The 18,780-nt window shown below is 43.6% G+C and overlaps 1 protein-coding gene across 1 annotated transcript in view; it reads right to left on the bottom strand.

Moving 5' to 3' along the window:
* LOC308150118 (uncharacterized protein) overlaps positions 1 to 17,844 on the bottom strand; it is a 32,044-nt gene extending 14,200 nt beyond the window's left edge. The window contains exons 1-8 of the mRNA XM_080522983.1: positions 16,812 to 17,844; positions 16,530 to 16,629; positions 12,315 to 12,351; positions 10,307 to 10,348; positions 10,017 to 10,105; positions 9,697 to 9,793; positions 4,145 to 4,281; positions 3,850 to 4,022 (exon numbers count right to left, since the gene is read on the bottom strand). Coding sequence (XP_080379109.1) covers positions 3,850 to 4,022; positions 4,145 to 4,281; positions 9,697 to 9,793; positions 10,017 to 10,105; positions 10,307 to 10,348; positions 12,315 to 12,351; positions 16,530 to 16,629; positions 16,812 to 16,977 — 841 coding nt within the window. The 5' untranslated portion in view covers positions 16,978 to 17,844. The remainder of the gene's footprint in view (positions 1 to 3,849; positions 4,023 to 4,144; positions 4,282 to 9,696; positions 9,794 to 10,016; positions 10,106 to 10,306; positions 10,349 to 12,314; positions 12,352 to 16,529; positions 16,630 to 16,811) is intronic.
* Positions 17,845 to 18,780: the final 936 nt, after the last annotated feature.

Here is an 18,780-nt window from a genome sequence, read left to right as displayed (position 1 = left end):
TTTATTCTTCTAGCACAACGACTGCCAATGGCCCGGGGCCTGAGCTAGATTACTCTTCCTGCTAGAACTGGTGAATTGATAATTCACTTGCTTAGTCAAATGTATCGATGGTAAGTCTCTTTGGAATAAGGCGTCTGATAAATGCCAAACATGTCAATGTCATGTAAATGAGCCACAGCCGCCCCTGTATGTGGATGGGACTGATGACCACGGCTACAGTGGATGGTTATCTGGACGGGTGGTCCTCAACGTTCCATCTCTCAGTCAGCCATTGGGGTCCTTACAGATGGAACATCCACATAGATATCCACTCACAGAGCACTTTATTAAAAACACTATACTAATCGGAAACATTCCTTTGAAATTCTGGTCCACTTTCAAGCTGTGAGTCTCCCGTTTTACCACATCCCAAAGGTGTTCTATTGGATTCAGACATTGTGACATGGTGCATTATCATGCAGGAAGTAGCCATTAGAATATGGCTACATTGTGGCCATGAAGGGCTGCACATGGTCAGAAACAACACTCAATTCAAGCGATGATTGATTGGTATTAAAGGGCCCAAGAAAACATTCCCCACGCCATGACACCACCTCCACCAGCTTGGACTGTTGACGGGTGTTCCTAATAAAGTGCTCAGGGAGTGTGCATCTCTGTTTCTATGGGTGCGTTCGGAAATTCAGACAGATGTGTCTGTGTGTGATGTAATAGAAGGGTGTGTGTGTGTGATGTAATAGAGGTGCCTGTGTGTGATGTAACAGAGGTGTCTGTGTGTGATGTAACAGAGGTGTCTGTGTGTGATGTAACAGAGGGGTGTCTGTGTGTGATGTAGTGTTGTCACGATACCAATATTTTACCCTGCGATACTATACCAGCCCAAGTATCACGATACTGAGTAGTATCGCGATACCGCGGCACTTTTGTAACACTTTTTATTTTTATGAACATGCAATGTATTTATACAAGTTACAATAACTTAATGAGTGGTGCATGAATAACATGCATGTAATGCATTACACTGTAACTCTACAGGTAAGTAAAAGTACTGAAACCGATATTTTTGTGAATAACATGTTTATTAATAAGTAGTTTGAAACATCAAACAGACCAACTGGCCTTTTGCAAGAGTATAGCAAAGTAGGTGTGTGTGTGTGTGTGTGTGTGTGTGTGTGTGTGTGTCTGTCTGTCTGTCTGTCTGTCTGTGGGGTCTTTTTCACGAACTTGAAAAGTAAAAGCAAACACTGGCATATCAAAAATATAGAGGGCTACTTCCAAGTTTAGATGTAATAAGCTCATGAGGTAAATGTATATGTTCATACAAAGGCTACACAGCAGCAGGATGATGATCAGTGATGATGTATAAATGTATCATAATGTCAATGATTCACTAAATTAGACGCAATTATGTTACGAGGCCGAGAATTTTAGTAGAATAGTTTTGCTGTGATATGATTGGACAATTTCTATTTTGGGGCGTGGCTTAGCGATAGGTCCATTGCATTTTATCAACATAAAAGTGGTTGTCAGATACATTAGAAAATATGACATTGGAAATATCCCCATGCTCTGAATGCATTAAAAACTGAAACTTGTTTATCATTCTAAACGGAGATAGAACCTTATCATTCTAAACGGAGATAGAACCTTATCATTCTAAACGGAGACAGAACCTTCTCATTCTAAACGGAGACAGAACCTTCTCATTCTAAACGGAGACAGAACCTTCTCATTCTAAACGGAGACAGAACCTTCTCATTCTAAACGGAGACAGAACCTTCTCATTCTAAACGGAGATAGAACCTTATCATTCTAAACGGAGATAGAACCTTATCATTCTAAACTCACGACTTGTTCTTGATTTGCTATTATTATTTCCTCCGGTTCAAGTAGGGGGGGGGGGGTACCGTACCGGCGGCGTGTATCCCCCGACAACCACGTGGGTTTTGATTGACTCCGCGGACTAACCAATCAGCGTAAACCGGCTGAATTCTTTTTACTCGCGCCCAGACAGACATCCAGATAACGTCAATATGGTAATATTGTGACTGCGGAGATGTGCGCGAGCAAACAAACTGCGATCTGTCACAACGGTGTCGCGAGCCAGTCTTGTCCTCATTAGCAGAACCAGTGAATTTGGTAATAGAGGTAACACATTGCCCCGCTGGTACCGTGTTCAACACGGTAGTATAGTATTCCACGGTAGTACCGTTGTATAAAGCTTATGGTATAGTAGGCACCGTGACATTTTGGCACCGCGGTATATCGTTGGTACCGGTATATCGTGCAACACTAGTGTGATGTAACAGAGGGGTGTCTGTGTGTGATGTAACAGAGGGGTGTCTGTGTGTGATGTAACAGAGGGGTGTCTGTGTGTGATGTAACAGAGGGGTGTCTGTGTGTGATGTAACAGAGGGGTGTCTGTGTGTGATGTAACAGAGGGGTGTCTGTGTGTGATGTAACAGAGGGGTGTCTGTGTGTGATGTAACAGAGGGGTGTCTGTGTGTGATGTAACAGAGGGGTGTCTGTGTGTGATGTAACAGAGGGGTGTCTGTGTGTGATGTAACAGAGGGGTGTCTGTGTGTGATGTAACAGAGGGGTGTCTGTGTGATGTAACAGAGGGGTGTCTGTGTTAGGGCTGCACGATTAATCGATTTTAAATCGAAATCGCGATTTGAAATGACGCGATTAGCTAATTGCAAAGCCTGCGATTTGCCTGCGTTTTTTTCTTTTTTTTTTTTTGCCATTTAGCAGACGCTTTTTTAATCCAAAGCGATTTACAATTACGAATTACAGGGACATTCCCCCTGGAGTAACTGAGGGCTAAGTGCCTTACTCAAGGGCACACTAGTAGTGGTGTGGTTTCAGGCGGGATTTGAACTCACAACCTTCCGATCACAAGTCCAACTCACTATGTGTTTCTCAACCCTCTCCTCGGGGCGCCCCAGCCGCTCCACATATTTGATCTGTTCCACCACCAGCACACCTGATTCAACTAATCAAGTCCAAATCATAATTGCTTTGGACTTGATTAGTTGAATCAGGTGTGCTGGTGGTGGAACAGATCAAATATGTGGAGCGGCTGGGGCGCCCCGAGGAGAGGGTTGAGAAACACCACTACCCGTATGGGATACGTCATACAGCGCGTCGGATTCAACGTCAATGAACGTCAACGTCAATGAACGTTAAAAAAAAAGACACTTGTTGAGAGAAACAAAATGGTGTTGCTGTTTAAAAAAACCATAAATAAATATGTTGTCCCAATTCATATCTTTTAAGTTCTCATCCTTGCATTAGAATTAGAGCAGTTAATAGTTTGATGGTATCATGTGGTAATGCTCTCTGAAAATAGGTGATAGATAGATTCATCCAATCACCTGCCAAGTATTTTTTGAAAGTACCTGCCCTTTTCCAAACAGCTTCCAATTAAGCTTTCCTAGATGGTTGTGTGAAACAAACCACCTGAGTCAGGTTAGTAATGCTCCATCACATGTTTTAATCTGAAGCTTGATTTTAAAGCAACCCAACTTTAAAGCAACCCAATGTAAGTTTAGTTCTTTCACTCGTAGCTCGGGCTGTGGGGGTGCTAGAGGAGGGAGCCTCTAAGTCCCCTGAAGACGTACAAACAAACTGCACGTTGATACGACCTTCCTAGCCGGAGATATGGCCACACTTTACAAAAACTCCCTTTTTTTTTTTTTTTTGCTATTTAAAAAAATAATAATCGCAAATTAATCGCAATCGCGATATCTGTCCAAATAATCGCAATTCGATTTTTTCCCCAAATCGTGCAGCCCTAGTCTGTGTGTGATGTAACAGAGGGGTGTGATGTCACAGAGGGGGTGGACTCACAGTCGTCACAGTAACTGTTGCCACAGCAGGGGATCACCACGGCGTCGGCCATCAGGTCGTTGCAGATGGGACAGAGCAGCTCGTCAGGGATGGGGTCCGACTCGTCCTCCGAGGACGACTGCTCCCGGGGGACGAACGGGGGACGCTCCTTCTTCCCCAGCGCGTACGCCTCGCTGTGTAGACACACACACACACACAGCATTAACCACCATTTCACCACGTGACCTCAATCACAAACACATGAAGATACGAGATGAAGAGTGTGAAAGTGTGTGAGTGTGTGTGTGAGACGTACGCATCTATGGCAGGTATGGCGTATTCTCCAGTGCTGGTCAGCATGGCCCCTTTAGTCCCCGGCTCTGCCTTGACCATGAAGCTTTGAGGAATACCTTTACTGGTCCTCACCGGCTTGGGAGCCTCCACACTCTTATCCTAACACACACACAAAAAAAGATAGAGAGAGAGAGAGAGAGAGAGAGAGAGAGAGAGAGAGAGAGAGAGAGAGAGAGAGAGAGAGAGAGAGAGAGAGAGAGAGAGAGAGAGAGAGAGAGAGAGAGAGAGAGAGAGAGAGAGAAGGAGGCAGAACCAATCCATCACCCTCAGTGGAAAAAAATGTGCTGTATCTGAGAAGGACTCAGATGTATTGCTGTGCAGTGTGTATGCCGTTTTGGTCCCAGCGACATAGAGCATTACATAACAGACTTTGCAACAGGGGATTGTGCAGCAGGTAACCCAGGTAACCTCCCGCAGTGCTCGGCCAGTCAGTGTTTGGCTCAACCACTCAGACTACCCGTGAGAGTGACGTGTGAATTTCTTGTGTCACGTAGTTCTGTTTATTTTCAGGTTATTCTTTTCCGTAAAAGTCGGTAACACGGGGCAACTGGTGTCAGTAATAGGACATCATATTTTTGCTGACATCACAGTAAGTCTACATCACCCATAAGCATCAGTGTATAGGGATATGCTTGTTTATAAAGCTCTCACTGGCACAGCACCAGAATATCCGAAAGACCTTTTGCTAGCATATCAGCCCAATAGAGCTCTCAGGTCTTCTGACTCTGGTTTTCTCTGTGTACCATATGTACAAAAGAAGAGATTTGGTGAGGCTGCATTCTCATTTTATGCACCCAAATTGTGGAATGCACTGCCAGTTCACATTAGGGATGCAACCTCAACAAATATGTTCAAGTCAAGAGTAAAGTATAAATGACTAAATAATTTAATTATGATTATATAATGATTGGAGCACTTTGAGCTGCAACGTTTGCAGGAAAAACGCTATACAAATAAAAAGTACTTATTATTATAAGAATCAGTGTATATTCATAATGAAAGAAAGTTAGAGCAGCGATCCGTGGGCGTCCCTCTCCATGCAGCGTGCGCAGGTTATGTATCAGGTTAGTATCAGGTTAGTATCAGGTTAGTAACAGGTTATGTAACAGCCGTGAGTCCACGTTCAGCCTGCCTCAGCTCCTACGCTCAAACCCTGGCGCTCAACGGGCTGTCTCTCAAACAGGCACAATAGAAAAAGTAACGCTAGGTTGAGGATGGATTTAACAGGCAATTATAGAGTGGCTCGGTTGGTAGAGCGCAGCGCTAACAACACTTTAAGTTGTGGGTTCGATTCCTACTGGGACCATACGTGCAGAAAAATGTACGCGCCCACCGCTATGTAAGTCGCTTTGGATGCGAGTGTCAGCTAAATGGCATATATAATATTATAATTATAATAATTATTATTATGAATAGTCAGCTGCCTTGCACAATCTGTGCTCTCAACAACCTCCAACTCACCCAAATCTGTGGGCTGATTTCAAATGACACTGTTTAATAATTAAAGCACGGTCAATTCACACATCCACACGGAACAAACCACTCGTGTTGTCAAAACTACAAACAGGAGCTTTTCTAGGCAACGACTTTGAGTGTGTGTGGAGCGAGGGTTAACTCGGGGTCAGGACGGGGACAGGGCGGAGAGCGACGGAGGGCCTGAGGATCACGCTACATCAGTTGTCAAAAAGAAACAATCGATCGACTGCTTTCAAACAATACTGTCGCTGAGCCGCTAATGAACGGGCGACACTACCAACACGGGGCATGAGAGAGGCAGCGAGCCCGCTAGTCTGAGAGACAGACGGGTGGGGGGGAACATCTGATATGCTGGGCTTCTGTTGGAAACCTTTCTGTGGGCTATTCTTGGGCTGTTCCTTCCCCGGGATCCGCTTTCCCACCTCGTGACAATGTCATTGTTAAAAACGGCCCAGCCCTGAAGTCATTCAGACAGTTACTGTAGGTTACCGTCAAAACGGTACCTCGCACAGACTACGCACCCCTGCTTCTCAATTCTACTGTAGTACGACTTGTTTCCGCTCTAGTGCGACGACCATCACTTTATTATCACCCAAGTTACTTATTTTACTTGACTCTATTATTGTGATTTTGTATCTTGCTGCAATCCCAATGTGGAAGAACCTAAGCCAAAGATGTTTACTCTTGTGTACTTGTACATCTAATAAAGGTCATTGTGATTCTCCCGTTCACTGTGACTCCCACCCAGCTATGGACTAACCCGAAATCTGTGGGCTGCTTTTAAGAACGCTATTGAATATTGTACGATCCACGCGAATAAAATAAGCATAGGCTGTGATGTAGTCTAGGAACATCGGCTTACAGACCTTCGTCTCGTCGAGCAGCACGTGTGGAAGAGCCTGTGGGGGTGGAGGGGGATAGAGAGCCACTGTGTGCAGGATCATGTTTTTAATGCTCCTAATTATTTCGGAGCTCACACAGGCTACAAAAGCGGATGTCGGACCTTTCAAGGACTTTCAAGACTCAATTCCCTCAAATTCAAGGACCCAACACGGCACAGTTAGAGAGAGAACTAGTTGACGAGCTAGTAAAAGTAAAACACTTTGATTTCTGACCTTGATTTCTTTTTCACAAACTTTCAAGGATTTCAAGGACCCGTGGGAACCCTGATTCAAATAACACTGTCTTGGGATGCCAATCAAATCCTAGGCTGTTCCGTTTTGTTTTTGTTTTTTTTGCCATCACGCATTAGTCAGCCGACAGGCCGGAGCTGACGTCTTGAAACATTCATATGTGCAGCCCTGGGTTTCCGTTAACCGGTAATTACCGGTCTTTGTCCGGTAAAATCTGTTGAAGTCCGACATATTTAAACCTCTTCGGTCATAATGTCCGGTGAAAATAATTCCCTCTAAGCACAATTTGAATACAATTTGCTAAAAATAATTTGTCACATATTCTGATTCCTTCTACATTAAAAAAGACGAACATATTGGCTATATTTTTTTATTTGATTATTAACTCATTGACTGCCAAAGACGCCAATTGGCGTCTTATAGAATAGTAACGTTGACTGCCAAAGACGCCAATTGGCGTCTTATAGAATTTTTTTTTTTTTCGCAGGGATCGCGTTATTGACATGTTCTACACCTAGCGAGTGAATTTCAGACTTGGGTGTAATGTATTTCGGTCCCAGATGGGGGCAGTAGTTTGATAAAAGCCTGGAGAAGGAAGTGGCTTGCTGTGGGTTGTAGTAATGGCGAAACGGATCAGGGTATGTGCCAAACGCGGCGCGGAGCATTGCGGCGCGGAGCATTGCGGCCATCGCGCGACTCTTCAAACAGTTCAGAGTCGGATGATACAGAAAAAGTAAAAAAAAAAAAAAAAAAGAAGTTCTGCAGAAAAAGCTTGTTTTCTCTGTTTATTGGTCAAAATCAGGTGTTTTTGCTGAAACCACCCTATGTTCTACGGCCGATTTCTAAACCCTCAAAGAGGCTAGAAACAAACTTTCTTTTTCTGATGAAAGAAGAGAGTCTAAAGTTTTGGTAGATATGTTCAATGTTTATGTAGTCCGAAAAGTCAATATTTGGTGGGTCTTCAAAGTTCAGCGAAAATGCCCCAAAAGTCTGGCAGTGTGGAGCTCTCCGCTCTGAACATGGCTGGCAGTCAAAGAGTTAATGTGTAGACTAGCCTACGCGATGAACAAACAGCGGCAGGGTTGCCAGATGGGATTGACAATTTACAGCCTAACTAGTCCGCTAAATAACCGCTAAACCCAGTAGCCCATTCGGCGGTAACCCGACTCATCTGGCAACCCTGTCTCACAAGTAGTAGTTTGTGGTTTGCGGAGAGTGAGGGTACCTTTCGGGAGTTGTGAGGGAGAAATTCGTCAGTTAATTTAGTTTGATCTAGTCTAAATAAAACCACTGCAGTGACCGGAGTCAAGGTTATTGTTCTGCGTGTTTTGGATGTGCTAGAGCACAGTGAATGACCACCGAGGGCCGTGAGATGCGGCTAGTAAAGGACGCTAGCCATCTCCTCCCCGTTCATTGATTGAGCCTGCCGTGCCCGTTCCAGCCCTGAGTCGGGAGATTCAGAGTACAACATCCCCCTGGCTACCTTTTCTACTCCCCCTGGCTACCTCTTCTACTCCGGGAGTTTCCATTGAACTTTCCTCCTCTACATTCGTCCATCTCCACGTGCGCTACTATCGACAACCTGGGCTACTAGTACCATTAGATTAGGATTGATTAGATTAGGTTGACAATACCACACTACATTTGAGTTTAGGGATATCAATGTTATATATTTGTGTATGTTTTATCTTTATGTATTAAATGTTATAATTGTTCCACATTTGAGACCTGTCTTCCCCCCCCCCCCCCAGTCGGTGTCCATCATTTTAGTTCAATTTAGTCTATCTATAGTGTTAGAGTTTAATTTGTGCCACTAAATTGAAATAGTCCACGGGTGTGTATCCCCCCGATACATCCTCCCCATTCTCATACTCCCGAGTCCGAGTAAGTATGATTTGACAGGCAGCTAGACTTAATGCCTTCCCAATCAGCGAGACGTGGTTATAGAAATGACGTTGTTTTATTGATAGAAAGGGTAAAACTGGAAAGAGAATATAGAAAACTTACATTACTGTCGTGAAACTATTTAACACACTTCAGTTAACGTAATGTGGAGTCCGTTCATTGATCGATCGATGCGGTCTGTTCAAATAGCCATCAAAAGCTAAACTAGGCATACTTAAAATGACCAATTACATACTCAAATACCATTAATGCAATTGAAATAAACATCTTAAAGTGGCCTACAGTCGTAATTCAAAGTAGCAAAGGTGACTAGGCTGCCCAGTGTGGCGCGCGTGCAGCCCTGGACATATGCCATAGTAGCGCATGCGAATCATGAAAGACTATATTATTAATTATATAGTTTGCATCTAATCGTATCGGATGAGAAATAGACATTAAATGGCATAGGCCTACACAACAGCTAATCACCGCGACAAACACCTATATTATATTTTAATATGATGACCGGAATTTCTCCCGTTTGTCCGACACATTGAAATCTTCCCGGACACGTTGACCGGCACCAATTTTTTATAACGGAAACCCTGGTGCAGCCACTACCTGTGATAATCTGACACCTTAATCCTCTATCATGGTAGGATACTTATACAAGGTGCAGAGGTTTATCTCTCTGAGAGACATAACACTTATCTATATTTTTGTATTCATTGTCTATTATCTTGTTTGAATGTTTATTTATTTATTTTCTCTCTATATATGTATCTATTCTTGTCATTTTTATTTTCTTACTATCCTCCTTCTAGCATTTTTAATGCTATATGTAAAGCACTTTGAATTGCCCCTTGCCTTACAGGAGAGAGGGGATGGGTGGCTCAGGAGGGAAATGCTTGTTTGGCCTTTAGTTAAAGCAGTTGACCCTCCGTAAGACAGGTTAGGTTTACTGCCAGGGGTATTAGTAGTGTGTCATGTGTGCGGGAGTTGCGTGTGCAAGCGTGCGTACCACTTGCATAGGGCAGTGTCGTATGTAGTGGCCACTCTTCCCACAGCGGTAGCATGTGTAGTGGGCTGGAGGGGGTCCCAGGGCCTTCTTGGAGTAACTGAGGAGAAACGCAACAATAATACTTCATATTATATTCATATCATATTTTCATTGATCAAATCTCAAAGCGCATTGAACTGAGTTCTAAACTGTGTGTTTCGTCCTGTTTGGCAACATGACATGCTTCACACAGACATTAATAGAAGACAGTTTGTGAGGTGTGTTCACTTGATCCAAGTGGACAACACGATACACAAGACCGTCTGTGTGTGTGTACTCACTGTATGGGGTCGTAGTCGTGGTTGGACTGGGAGATCATGGCTCTGATCTTGTCGTCCTCTGAGGCGTTGGCCTCGGCCAGGTTGGCAGTCTGAGATGGAGGCGAGGGTGAGGAACGAGAGACAGACAGTGGTGAGAGGAGGAGGGGTACGGGTGAGGGGAGAGGACAACCAAGAATTGACATTGGCATCAGTTTCATTTGGTGGGGGAAAAAAGGTGGGATAACAGGGCATACGGATACTGGATGTCACACACACACACACACACACACACACACACACACACACAGTACCTTGGAGAGCTGGGCCAGTGACATAGACGGAGAGGAGTCAGTCTGGAGGAGAATCAGAATAATGATCAGGACAACAGAGTTAACGTGCAGACAACGCTGGCGACCTCAGGACCACCGACACAGTTCAAACCCCCGGCATGCCCCGCGGACCAGAACACAGCATCGCCTCCTGACCCGTGCCTGCCCTCAGCTTGCCTCAGGGGGGGTGTGGGTAGGGGGGCTAGTTAAAGCCTGAGACTGGAGGAGAATCTCAAAATACCTTTCCTCAATTCCTCTCATCCCTTTCTCTTTCACCGGCACAACCGAGGTTGGCTCACCTCTGACTCTCTCCTCCGGTGCACTTTTGGGAAGGAGAAGGAGAGGCGGAATGGAGGAAGACTTGAGTCATTCCCCCCCCCCCCCCTCAACCATGTCCGATGGAGGGTTTCTATTCAGAGCCTGGAAGGTTTACTCTGTCAAATTAACCACCCCAGGAAGTCTACCATAAGACTGTAAATAATAGACGATAGTTGAGTGGATGTTTCAGCCCCAAATCAAAGTTTATCAGACAGCTGGGGTTGAAGCTTGAAAATGTGTCTTATTGAATAAAAGTGGATATACACTAAGAATGATGTGGAAAACACTCAGCTTCGCATTACATAATTTCATTAAAGTTTGTTAATGTCCGTCGAGCTTTGATTTTGGGATGAACCATCCCGTAAATATTTAGCAGAACAGTAACTCGTAACTAGTATATAAAATACATGCAAAAAACGGTTATGTCTACTACAATAACTACTAAATAGTCCACAGATTGGGAGGGGTGGGGGGGTTTGAGGTGGTGAGGTCTCAGTTTGTTTTATGAATTAACTCTTCATCATCATCATCATCATCATCAGAGAGGCAGCAGCAGCAACAGGGCTGGTGGAACACTGCAAAGGGAACACACAGGGTCTGGTGCAAAGTTCTCTCACAGAACACACAAACGCTTTATTGACAGTTCTGCAGCTTTACAGCGGAACATGGAACACCAGCACTGTCACCATGGGAACCACGGAAAGGCTCGATACAGTGAAGTAGACCTCAGTGATGTAATAATAGCACCTCAGTGATGTTATAACCGGATATCATTATCAGGGGCTTTTTTTCTTTTCTTTCTCTCAGTTCCACAGTGACAAACACAGTTTAGCAGTAAGCTGCAATTGTTGCAGAGGAGACAAAATGTGAATTAATGCATTGTATTTTTCGTAGTAAAAGATCCTATTTACGCCCAACAGATCAAGCATATCCAGCCCATATTAATTTCAGAATCAGATGTAAGAACAACATTTCCATTCTGCATTTGGACAGGAAAAATGTCAATCAGTTTATGCGTTGTGGGGCGAAACATCAGAGTGATTAAATGTACGTTTAGGAGTAGTGGAGAGGCCACATTACCACTTACCACAGACGTGCACACGTTCACATACACACACACACGCGCACACATACACACCACATTAGTCGTATTGTTAATGAGAATTACAGTCAATCTTAGTCACAAACTTAGTCATTGCTATGACACCAGTGAAAGTGAAAGAAAAGTAGAACTTCCATTGAAAATAAATAAGCAATAATAATATTTTTTCAGTCAAAAACAGTTTATCATTAACCAAACAAATATGCCTGTTCAGAAGCAGGCTACCCGGTGCATAGAACCATTTCAGTATGAAATACATTGGGGGTTGACAAGTCAACAACATGTTCAGTCATCTGTCAATCAGGACACAGAACACCAATCACAGGTGAAATAACACATTTACACACAGGGGAACAGTAGAGGCCGACCACCACACATGATATACAACTCACAGAGTCATTCAAGTGTGCCGTTGATTTGACCCACTAAGCCTACAGTGTGAGGTGTGTTTACAACAGTGTTTACATCAATCACTCTTAAGACAAATGTACTTTGCTCGTATGTCGCGGTGGATAAAGGCTCCTGCTACATGTCTACAATGTAAAAAGGGAATGAGTGTGGTTTACATACGGGTCTTGTGGATCCAACAGCCATTTCAGAACGATCACTAGAAACAGAACAACACAGAGGGGACAGCATGAGTAACTTTACTAACACAGCATGAGTACCTCTGCAGGGTTCGACAGTAACGCCGTTTTACTTGCCCGGACCAAGTAAAACATTCGCCAACAAACAATAGACGGCGCAGGCGCGAGACTAGACTAGATGATCGTGGAGTGAAGATATTATCAAAGCGTACGGGTGATCCCTGAACCCTGCTCTGTATGATGTCATTCTTAGATTTACCCAGATGGTTCCTTACCATTAAATGAGTACATGGGCCAGAAGAAAGGGTAATGCATGGTAACTTCAGCTAACTTTAGCCACCGCTAGGAAAATAATCTATGGTAGCAATGGACAAGGTTCAACATTGCAAAGGCCAATTCAAGTCAAATGAACCTCCTGACTCGGGTTAGCAGTGACCTTGAGGTGATTTGGCCGCAAATGTTGAACTTTGTCTATAGCTCCCATACAGTGTTTCCTCTACATGCATTTCATCGTGGCGGGCCGCCACGATGGAATTTCCTCCGCCACCATTCAGATTTCTCAAAAAAAAAAAAAAAAAAGATTTAGGCCGCTTTTCAGACCTTCACAGCGCTAGACACACCCACAAGCGCGAAGCGACGCGCTTGCAAAACTGTTTTGTGATTGGTCGAATACATCTAGGCTGCGTGTAGTCTACAAACTACTTCAAATGTTACAATTATGCGCGACGACGGTGCTGGATCCTGGATCTGTGCATCGGTGTGCAGGAAGAACACGGAGCAGGCGCCAGACCAGACTAGATGATCGTGGAGTGAAGATATTATGAAAGTGTACGTTAGGGATGGACGGTTTTTCGGTTATACCGAAAACCGGGGTTTCTAAAAATAGAAACGGTTTTTTATCAAAACCGTCTGAAACCGTTTTTTTTATCAATCAATCAATCAAACTTTATTTATGTTCTATAGCACAAATCATGCATTGAATGTAACTCCAAGTGCAGTATTTACTAAACCACAATATAATAAAACAAGAGCTATACGGATCAAGAGTGTTTGTGCACAGCGCCACTGTGTGTGAAGGCGCTACTGAAAGTGATGACAGAACGCATGTCTCAGAAGATACGCGGTCACTTAGTGACGCAAAGGTAGTTCTGTATTTATCTCTATCTGTATTAGTACATTTATTTTGAAAGCTCTATTTTGACAGCTCTACCATGGGCACTTTTATTTTGATGGGGCATTCTTTGTTGATTGACTTACGACAGTTCAGGACGAGTCAGTCTCGCGGCATGTGGTTTTTATGAAAAGCTTTAAGTATGTTCACTGCATAATTCTAAGTCTAATATTTCAGTGATTATTGAGCAATATTTAAATACATTGAGCAGCAGCTGAAACTTTGTCTAAGAACCAAGATATTGAGAAAGCAGTTCATTCAATGAAAACGCTGTTCCAAGAGATGATCTTCCGTGCAGGCGTGCACCCTGGATCAGCGGAGCTGGTGTGTTAAGTGTTCATGTGTTTTCTTGTATGGTGTAGCTTACAAAAGTCTGCCTTTCCACTTATATTTGTGAAACTAAGTAGCCTAAATGTGTTGCGACTGTGCTTACGGTGTTTTAATGGTGTTCGACATGAGTGTATTGTAGCAGTAGGGCTCAATTATTTGAAATTGGCGTTTTTTTTTTTTTTTTTACATTTATTTTTCGGTTAACCGGAAAACCCCGGTTTTAGTCTTTGACGGTTTTTCGGTTTCAATAATTGGAAACCGTCCATCCCTAGTGTACGTGCTTGTCGATCACCCGTCGCATCGCGTACGCTTTAATAATCTCTTCACTCCACAATCATCTAGTCTGGTCTGGCGCCTGCTCCGTCTGTTTTTCTTCCTGCACACAGGTAAACAGATCCAGGATCCAGCAGCGTCTTCGGGCTCGCGCAAACAAACCCGGCGAATTTTTTTACTTGCCCCAGGCAAGCGTTACTGTTGAACCCTGCTGATACATGATTCTTCCCTGCACATTGACAATGTTTTCTCTCTCCTCTTTCTTCTGCGTTGTGAAGGGATCCACTGCAGCGTACACGAAAAGCGGCTACTGTGTCAACCGCTTCCCATAATAGTTACAACAACCATAAAGCCTCCATAATGATAATGAAAAGAAGGGGAGACGAATTTTTTATTGACAACGGAATTACATGCTGGAAAAACTTGCAGACACAGACAATAAGAGACACACGGGAGAAGTACGGGAAAACATGTAATTTTTTTGGGCCATCCTCGAGTTTTGGCTGAAATTACGTCGTTGTTTTGAGCGCGCGTGCGCGTTTCATGCGCGTGCACGCGGAAAAAATCGCGAGCGCGCGCGGTCAACGCTACCCGCCACCATTGTAAAAATTCCTGGAGGAAACACTGCCCATACACACCCATTTTTTTTAAATTATTAGCGATGGCTAAAGTTCACTTTTCTAATAGTGGATGAAACATGGATTACAGTTTTTCCTGGCCCCATTGACTACTTTCAGGCTAAGGAACCATCTGTCTACAGCCCGTTCCAAATTATTATGCAAATGATATTTTTCTCAGATTTTCCTAAATAGTCGATGCAAATGACAATCAGTATAATTTTCAAGTCATCAACCGTTAGAGTATAATTCAAATTTTGTTGAACAAACCTCCCAATGATAACAGTATTTTTTTTTTTTAAATAAAAAACTCAAAATGCACTGTTCCAAATTATTATGCACAACAGAGTTTCAAAACATTTTATAGGTTGTAAAGAACTAAAAATGGTAATTTGATGAATGTAGGGTTAGGAGGTCATATTTACTGAAATCAAAAGCTATTTCAAACAAAAACATCTTAACAGGTCAAGTTACATGTTAACATAGGACCCCTTCTTTGATATCACCTTCACAATTCTTGCATCCATTGAACTTGTGAGTTTTTGGACAGTTTCTGCTTAAATTTCTTTGCAGGATGCCAGAATAGCCTCCCAGAGCTGCTGTTTTGATGTGAACTGCCTCCCACCCTCATATATATTTTGCTTGAGGATGCTCCAAAGGTTCTCAATAGGGTTGAGGTCAGGGGAAGATGGGGGCCACACCATGAGTTTCTCTCCTTTTATGCCTATAGCAGCAGCATGACATGGTGCATTGTCATGCATGAAGATGATTTTGCTACGGAAGGCACGGTTCTTCTTTTTGTACCACGGAAGAAAGTGGTCAGTCAGAAACTCTACATACTTTGCCGAGGTCATTTTCACACCTTCAGGGACCTTAAAAGGGCCTACCAGCTCTCTCCCCATGATTCCGGCCCAAAACATGACTCCGCCACCTCCTTGCTGACGTCGCAGCCTTGTTGGGACATGGTGGCCATCCACCAACCATCCACTACTCCATCCATCTGGACCATCCAGGGTTGCACGGCACTCATCAGTAAACAAGACTGTTTGGAAATTAGTCTTCATGTATTTCTGAGCCCACTGTCATGCTGCAAAGAATACCTCTGTGCCATTGGCTGCTATAGGCATAAAAGGAGAGAAACTCATGGTGTGGCCCCCATCTTCCCCTGACCTCAACCCTATTGAGAACCTTTGGAGCATCCTCAAGCAAAATATATATATGAGGGTGGGAGGCAGTTCACATCAAAACAGCAGCTCTGGGAGGCTATTCTGGCATCCTGCAAAGAAATTCAAGCAGAAACTGTCCAAAAACTCACAAGTTCAATGGATGCAAGAATTGTGAAGGTGATATCAAAGAAGGGGTCCTATGTTAACATGTAACTTGACTTGATTTCAGTAAATATGACCTCCTAATATGACCTCCTAACCCTACATTCATCAAATTACCATTTTTAGTTCTTTACAACCTATAAAATGTTTTGAAACTCTGTTGTGCATAATAATTTGGAACAGTGGATTTTGAGTTTTTTATAAATAAATAAAAAATACTGTTATCATTGGGAGGTTTGTTCAATAAAATTTGAATTATACTCTAACGGTTGATGACTTAAATTATACTGATTGTCATTTGCATCGACTATTTAGGAAAATCTGAGAAAAAGATCATTTGCATAATAATTTGGAACGGGCTGTATAAGGTGTTACAAAATAAAATAAAAAGTGAACTATCCTTCTTGGATTTAGGTATATTTGAATACGCGATTTATTCAGAAAAGAATGACATTTGACTCCAGAATTATCATACGTACACAATGAACGTTCTGCCACAGGGCTTGATGCCGCCGATGGGGGTGCGTCGGACAATCACCGACGAGTGTTTGGGGATGTGAGCCTCGTCATCGGTGTACTCTGAAGAGGAAATGGAAAAAAGCAGCGGTCAGCTCTGCGGCGCTCGAATAAACATTCATACAACTATATGCAAAACAACAAGTCGATGCAATTGCATTAACACCACCCAGTCGCAAAGCACACCTGACCTGGCAACACTGCATTGACACGTCAAAAACACCAGAAGTCAGACAACACCGTACCTTCTCGAGTCTGGGCGTTCGTGATCTGCAGGTCACAGTCGGTGGCCTTGAGCCGCTCCCGGCCCATGATCTGCCGCTTGAGCTCGCTCAGCGTGATGTGCAGCCCGTCGAAGGTGACGGTGTTATAGTCCAGTTTGGAGGAAAACTTATAGTGAACACACGACATTTTTGCACACCACTAGAAGTACTTACTCAACAGGAAAAACACAAGTTAGTTAGAATAACAAAACAATACCAGCGTGAAAGCTGATGGGGGCAAAGATTCTGGGGCTGTCTATATTCTATCAACCATCTCTCTCTCACAAGCTGTCATGATAGTGGGGGGGGGAAACATTCAACATGTCGGACAAAACGGGAACTCAGCGAAGGAGGGGGGGGAGCACAGATCAAGTCCTTGTTTCAGACCAAGAGACACCAACGCAGGTGTTGTGAAAGGCTTGGCAAGAACACCAGCTAGCAGCGTCTTTAGTCTCGTCAGTTCTTTTTATAGTCCAATAAAACACAAGAACACCATCATTCCAGGCGTGTCCATTGTGAATTTCAGAGCTATGTCTGTCCCGAAAAGTCTATCGCGAAACAAGGGCCTTCTAGCCGCTGTCAGCAGCGAGGCGCCGCGGGTGAGTCCATGCGAGGTCGAGCCTCCCTCGGCCGTGTGGCGCAGTCCAAACCTGCAATCGGTCCGAAGACCGAAAATCCACGACAACAAGCCAAAACGTTCAAAGGGATCCCTTTCACGGTCGCAGTCCTCACATATATAGAATGTTTTGCTAGTCCAGGGTTATAAGACCTGTTCTAAAACTAGGAGAAGAAAACAGCGGCCTACCAACCACTCAAAATAAAAACAAAGATAATACCCGAAGCTAACGTTAGCTCAATTGGCTAGCTAATTTGCGAATGACCAAAATTTGCCGGTTTAGAAGATAGCCACGTAGCGAAGCCTCTTTATCCAAAACGACGCGTGTTATTTCCAGGCGACGTCTTCTATGTGTCCAGGTGATGTTTCTCGTGTTTTAAATCCTTTAAATCCGTATCGACGGTCTTCCCCCTGTTCCTCGTTGTCTCGTCGTCATGGCGGGATCGGATAACTGAAGGTGAAGGAGGAAGTGGAGGATTTCTTCTTCTTCGACGGCATCGTTGACAGTTGTCACATCAAGCATCTACCACCCCCTCCTGGGCTGGAGTGTCGGCACATCATTTAGCCCACATATCATACGTGTTCTTATAATTCTCTGATTGACTACCCCGAGAGTTAATCTCAAGATTATTTATTATTGCAGTGTTTTTACTCTGCTCCTGATACACACAGAGAGTGAGAGTGGGAAACAGAGAGAGAGAGAGAGAGAGAGAGAGAGAGAGAGAGAGAGAGAGAGAGAGACAGGGGCGGCGCTAGGGGGTGGCTACTGGGGCTCAAGCCCCGGATGTTTTCTGAAAAGCCCCGAATGTTTTACTTAAAAAAAAAAAAAAAAAAAAAAAAAAAACTCTCGTGAGTAACGTGCAGTACCGGAGTCCAACAGAGAGGCAGCAGCTGCGCGACATTAGCCTGCATACTGCGTAGCCTGCCCTGCCCTGAAGAAGAAGTGATCTCAATCAGTGCCTGACTTGCACAATTGTAAGGATGGATATCCGAAAGTTGTTTTCAACAAAACAAGCGCCAAGAACTGTTGCAGCAGCCGTATCAGCAGCTGACAACAATGACTTCACCAGCAGTGATGACATAGATGATGTTTCAGGTTTGTGAATCTTATTAGAAAGGTGACTGACTCACTGACACTACTTTTCCGGTTTGCTAATGCTAGCTGGCTATCATAACATAACGTTATGTTATAATGAAAATGAAACATAGCAAGGTACTGTTACGGTACATGGTAAGAAATCAAACAAAGGATAATACTTATTCAAATAAAGTAATATTATACTTATAATACTTATTCAAATAAAGTGAATAACAGGCTGATAGTCTTTGATATCT

The sequence above is a fragment of the Nansenia antarctica genome (genome assembly GCF_963989245.1).
Source record: "Nansenia antarctica genome assembly, chromosome: 2".
NCBI lineage: Eukaryota > Metazoa > Chordata > Actinopteri > Argentiniformes > Microstomatidae > Nansenia > Nansenia antarctica.
Note: the sequence above shows the minus strand (reverse complement) of the source record. Positions and strands in the feature narration are given on the sequence as shown.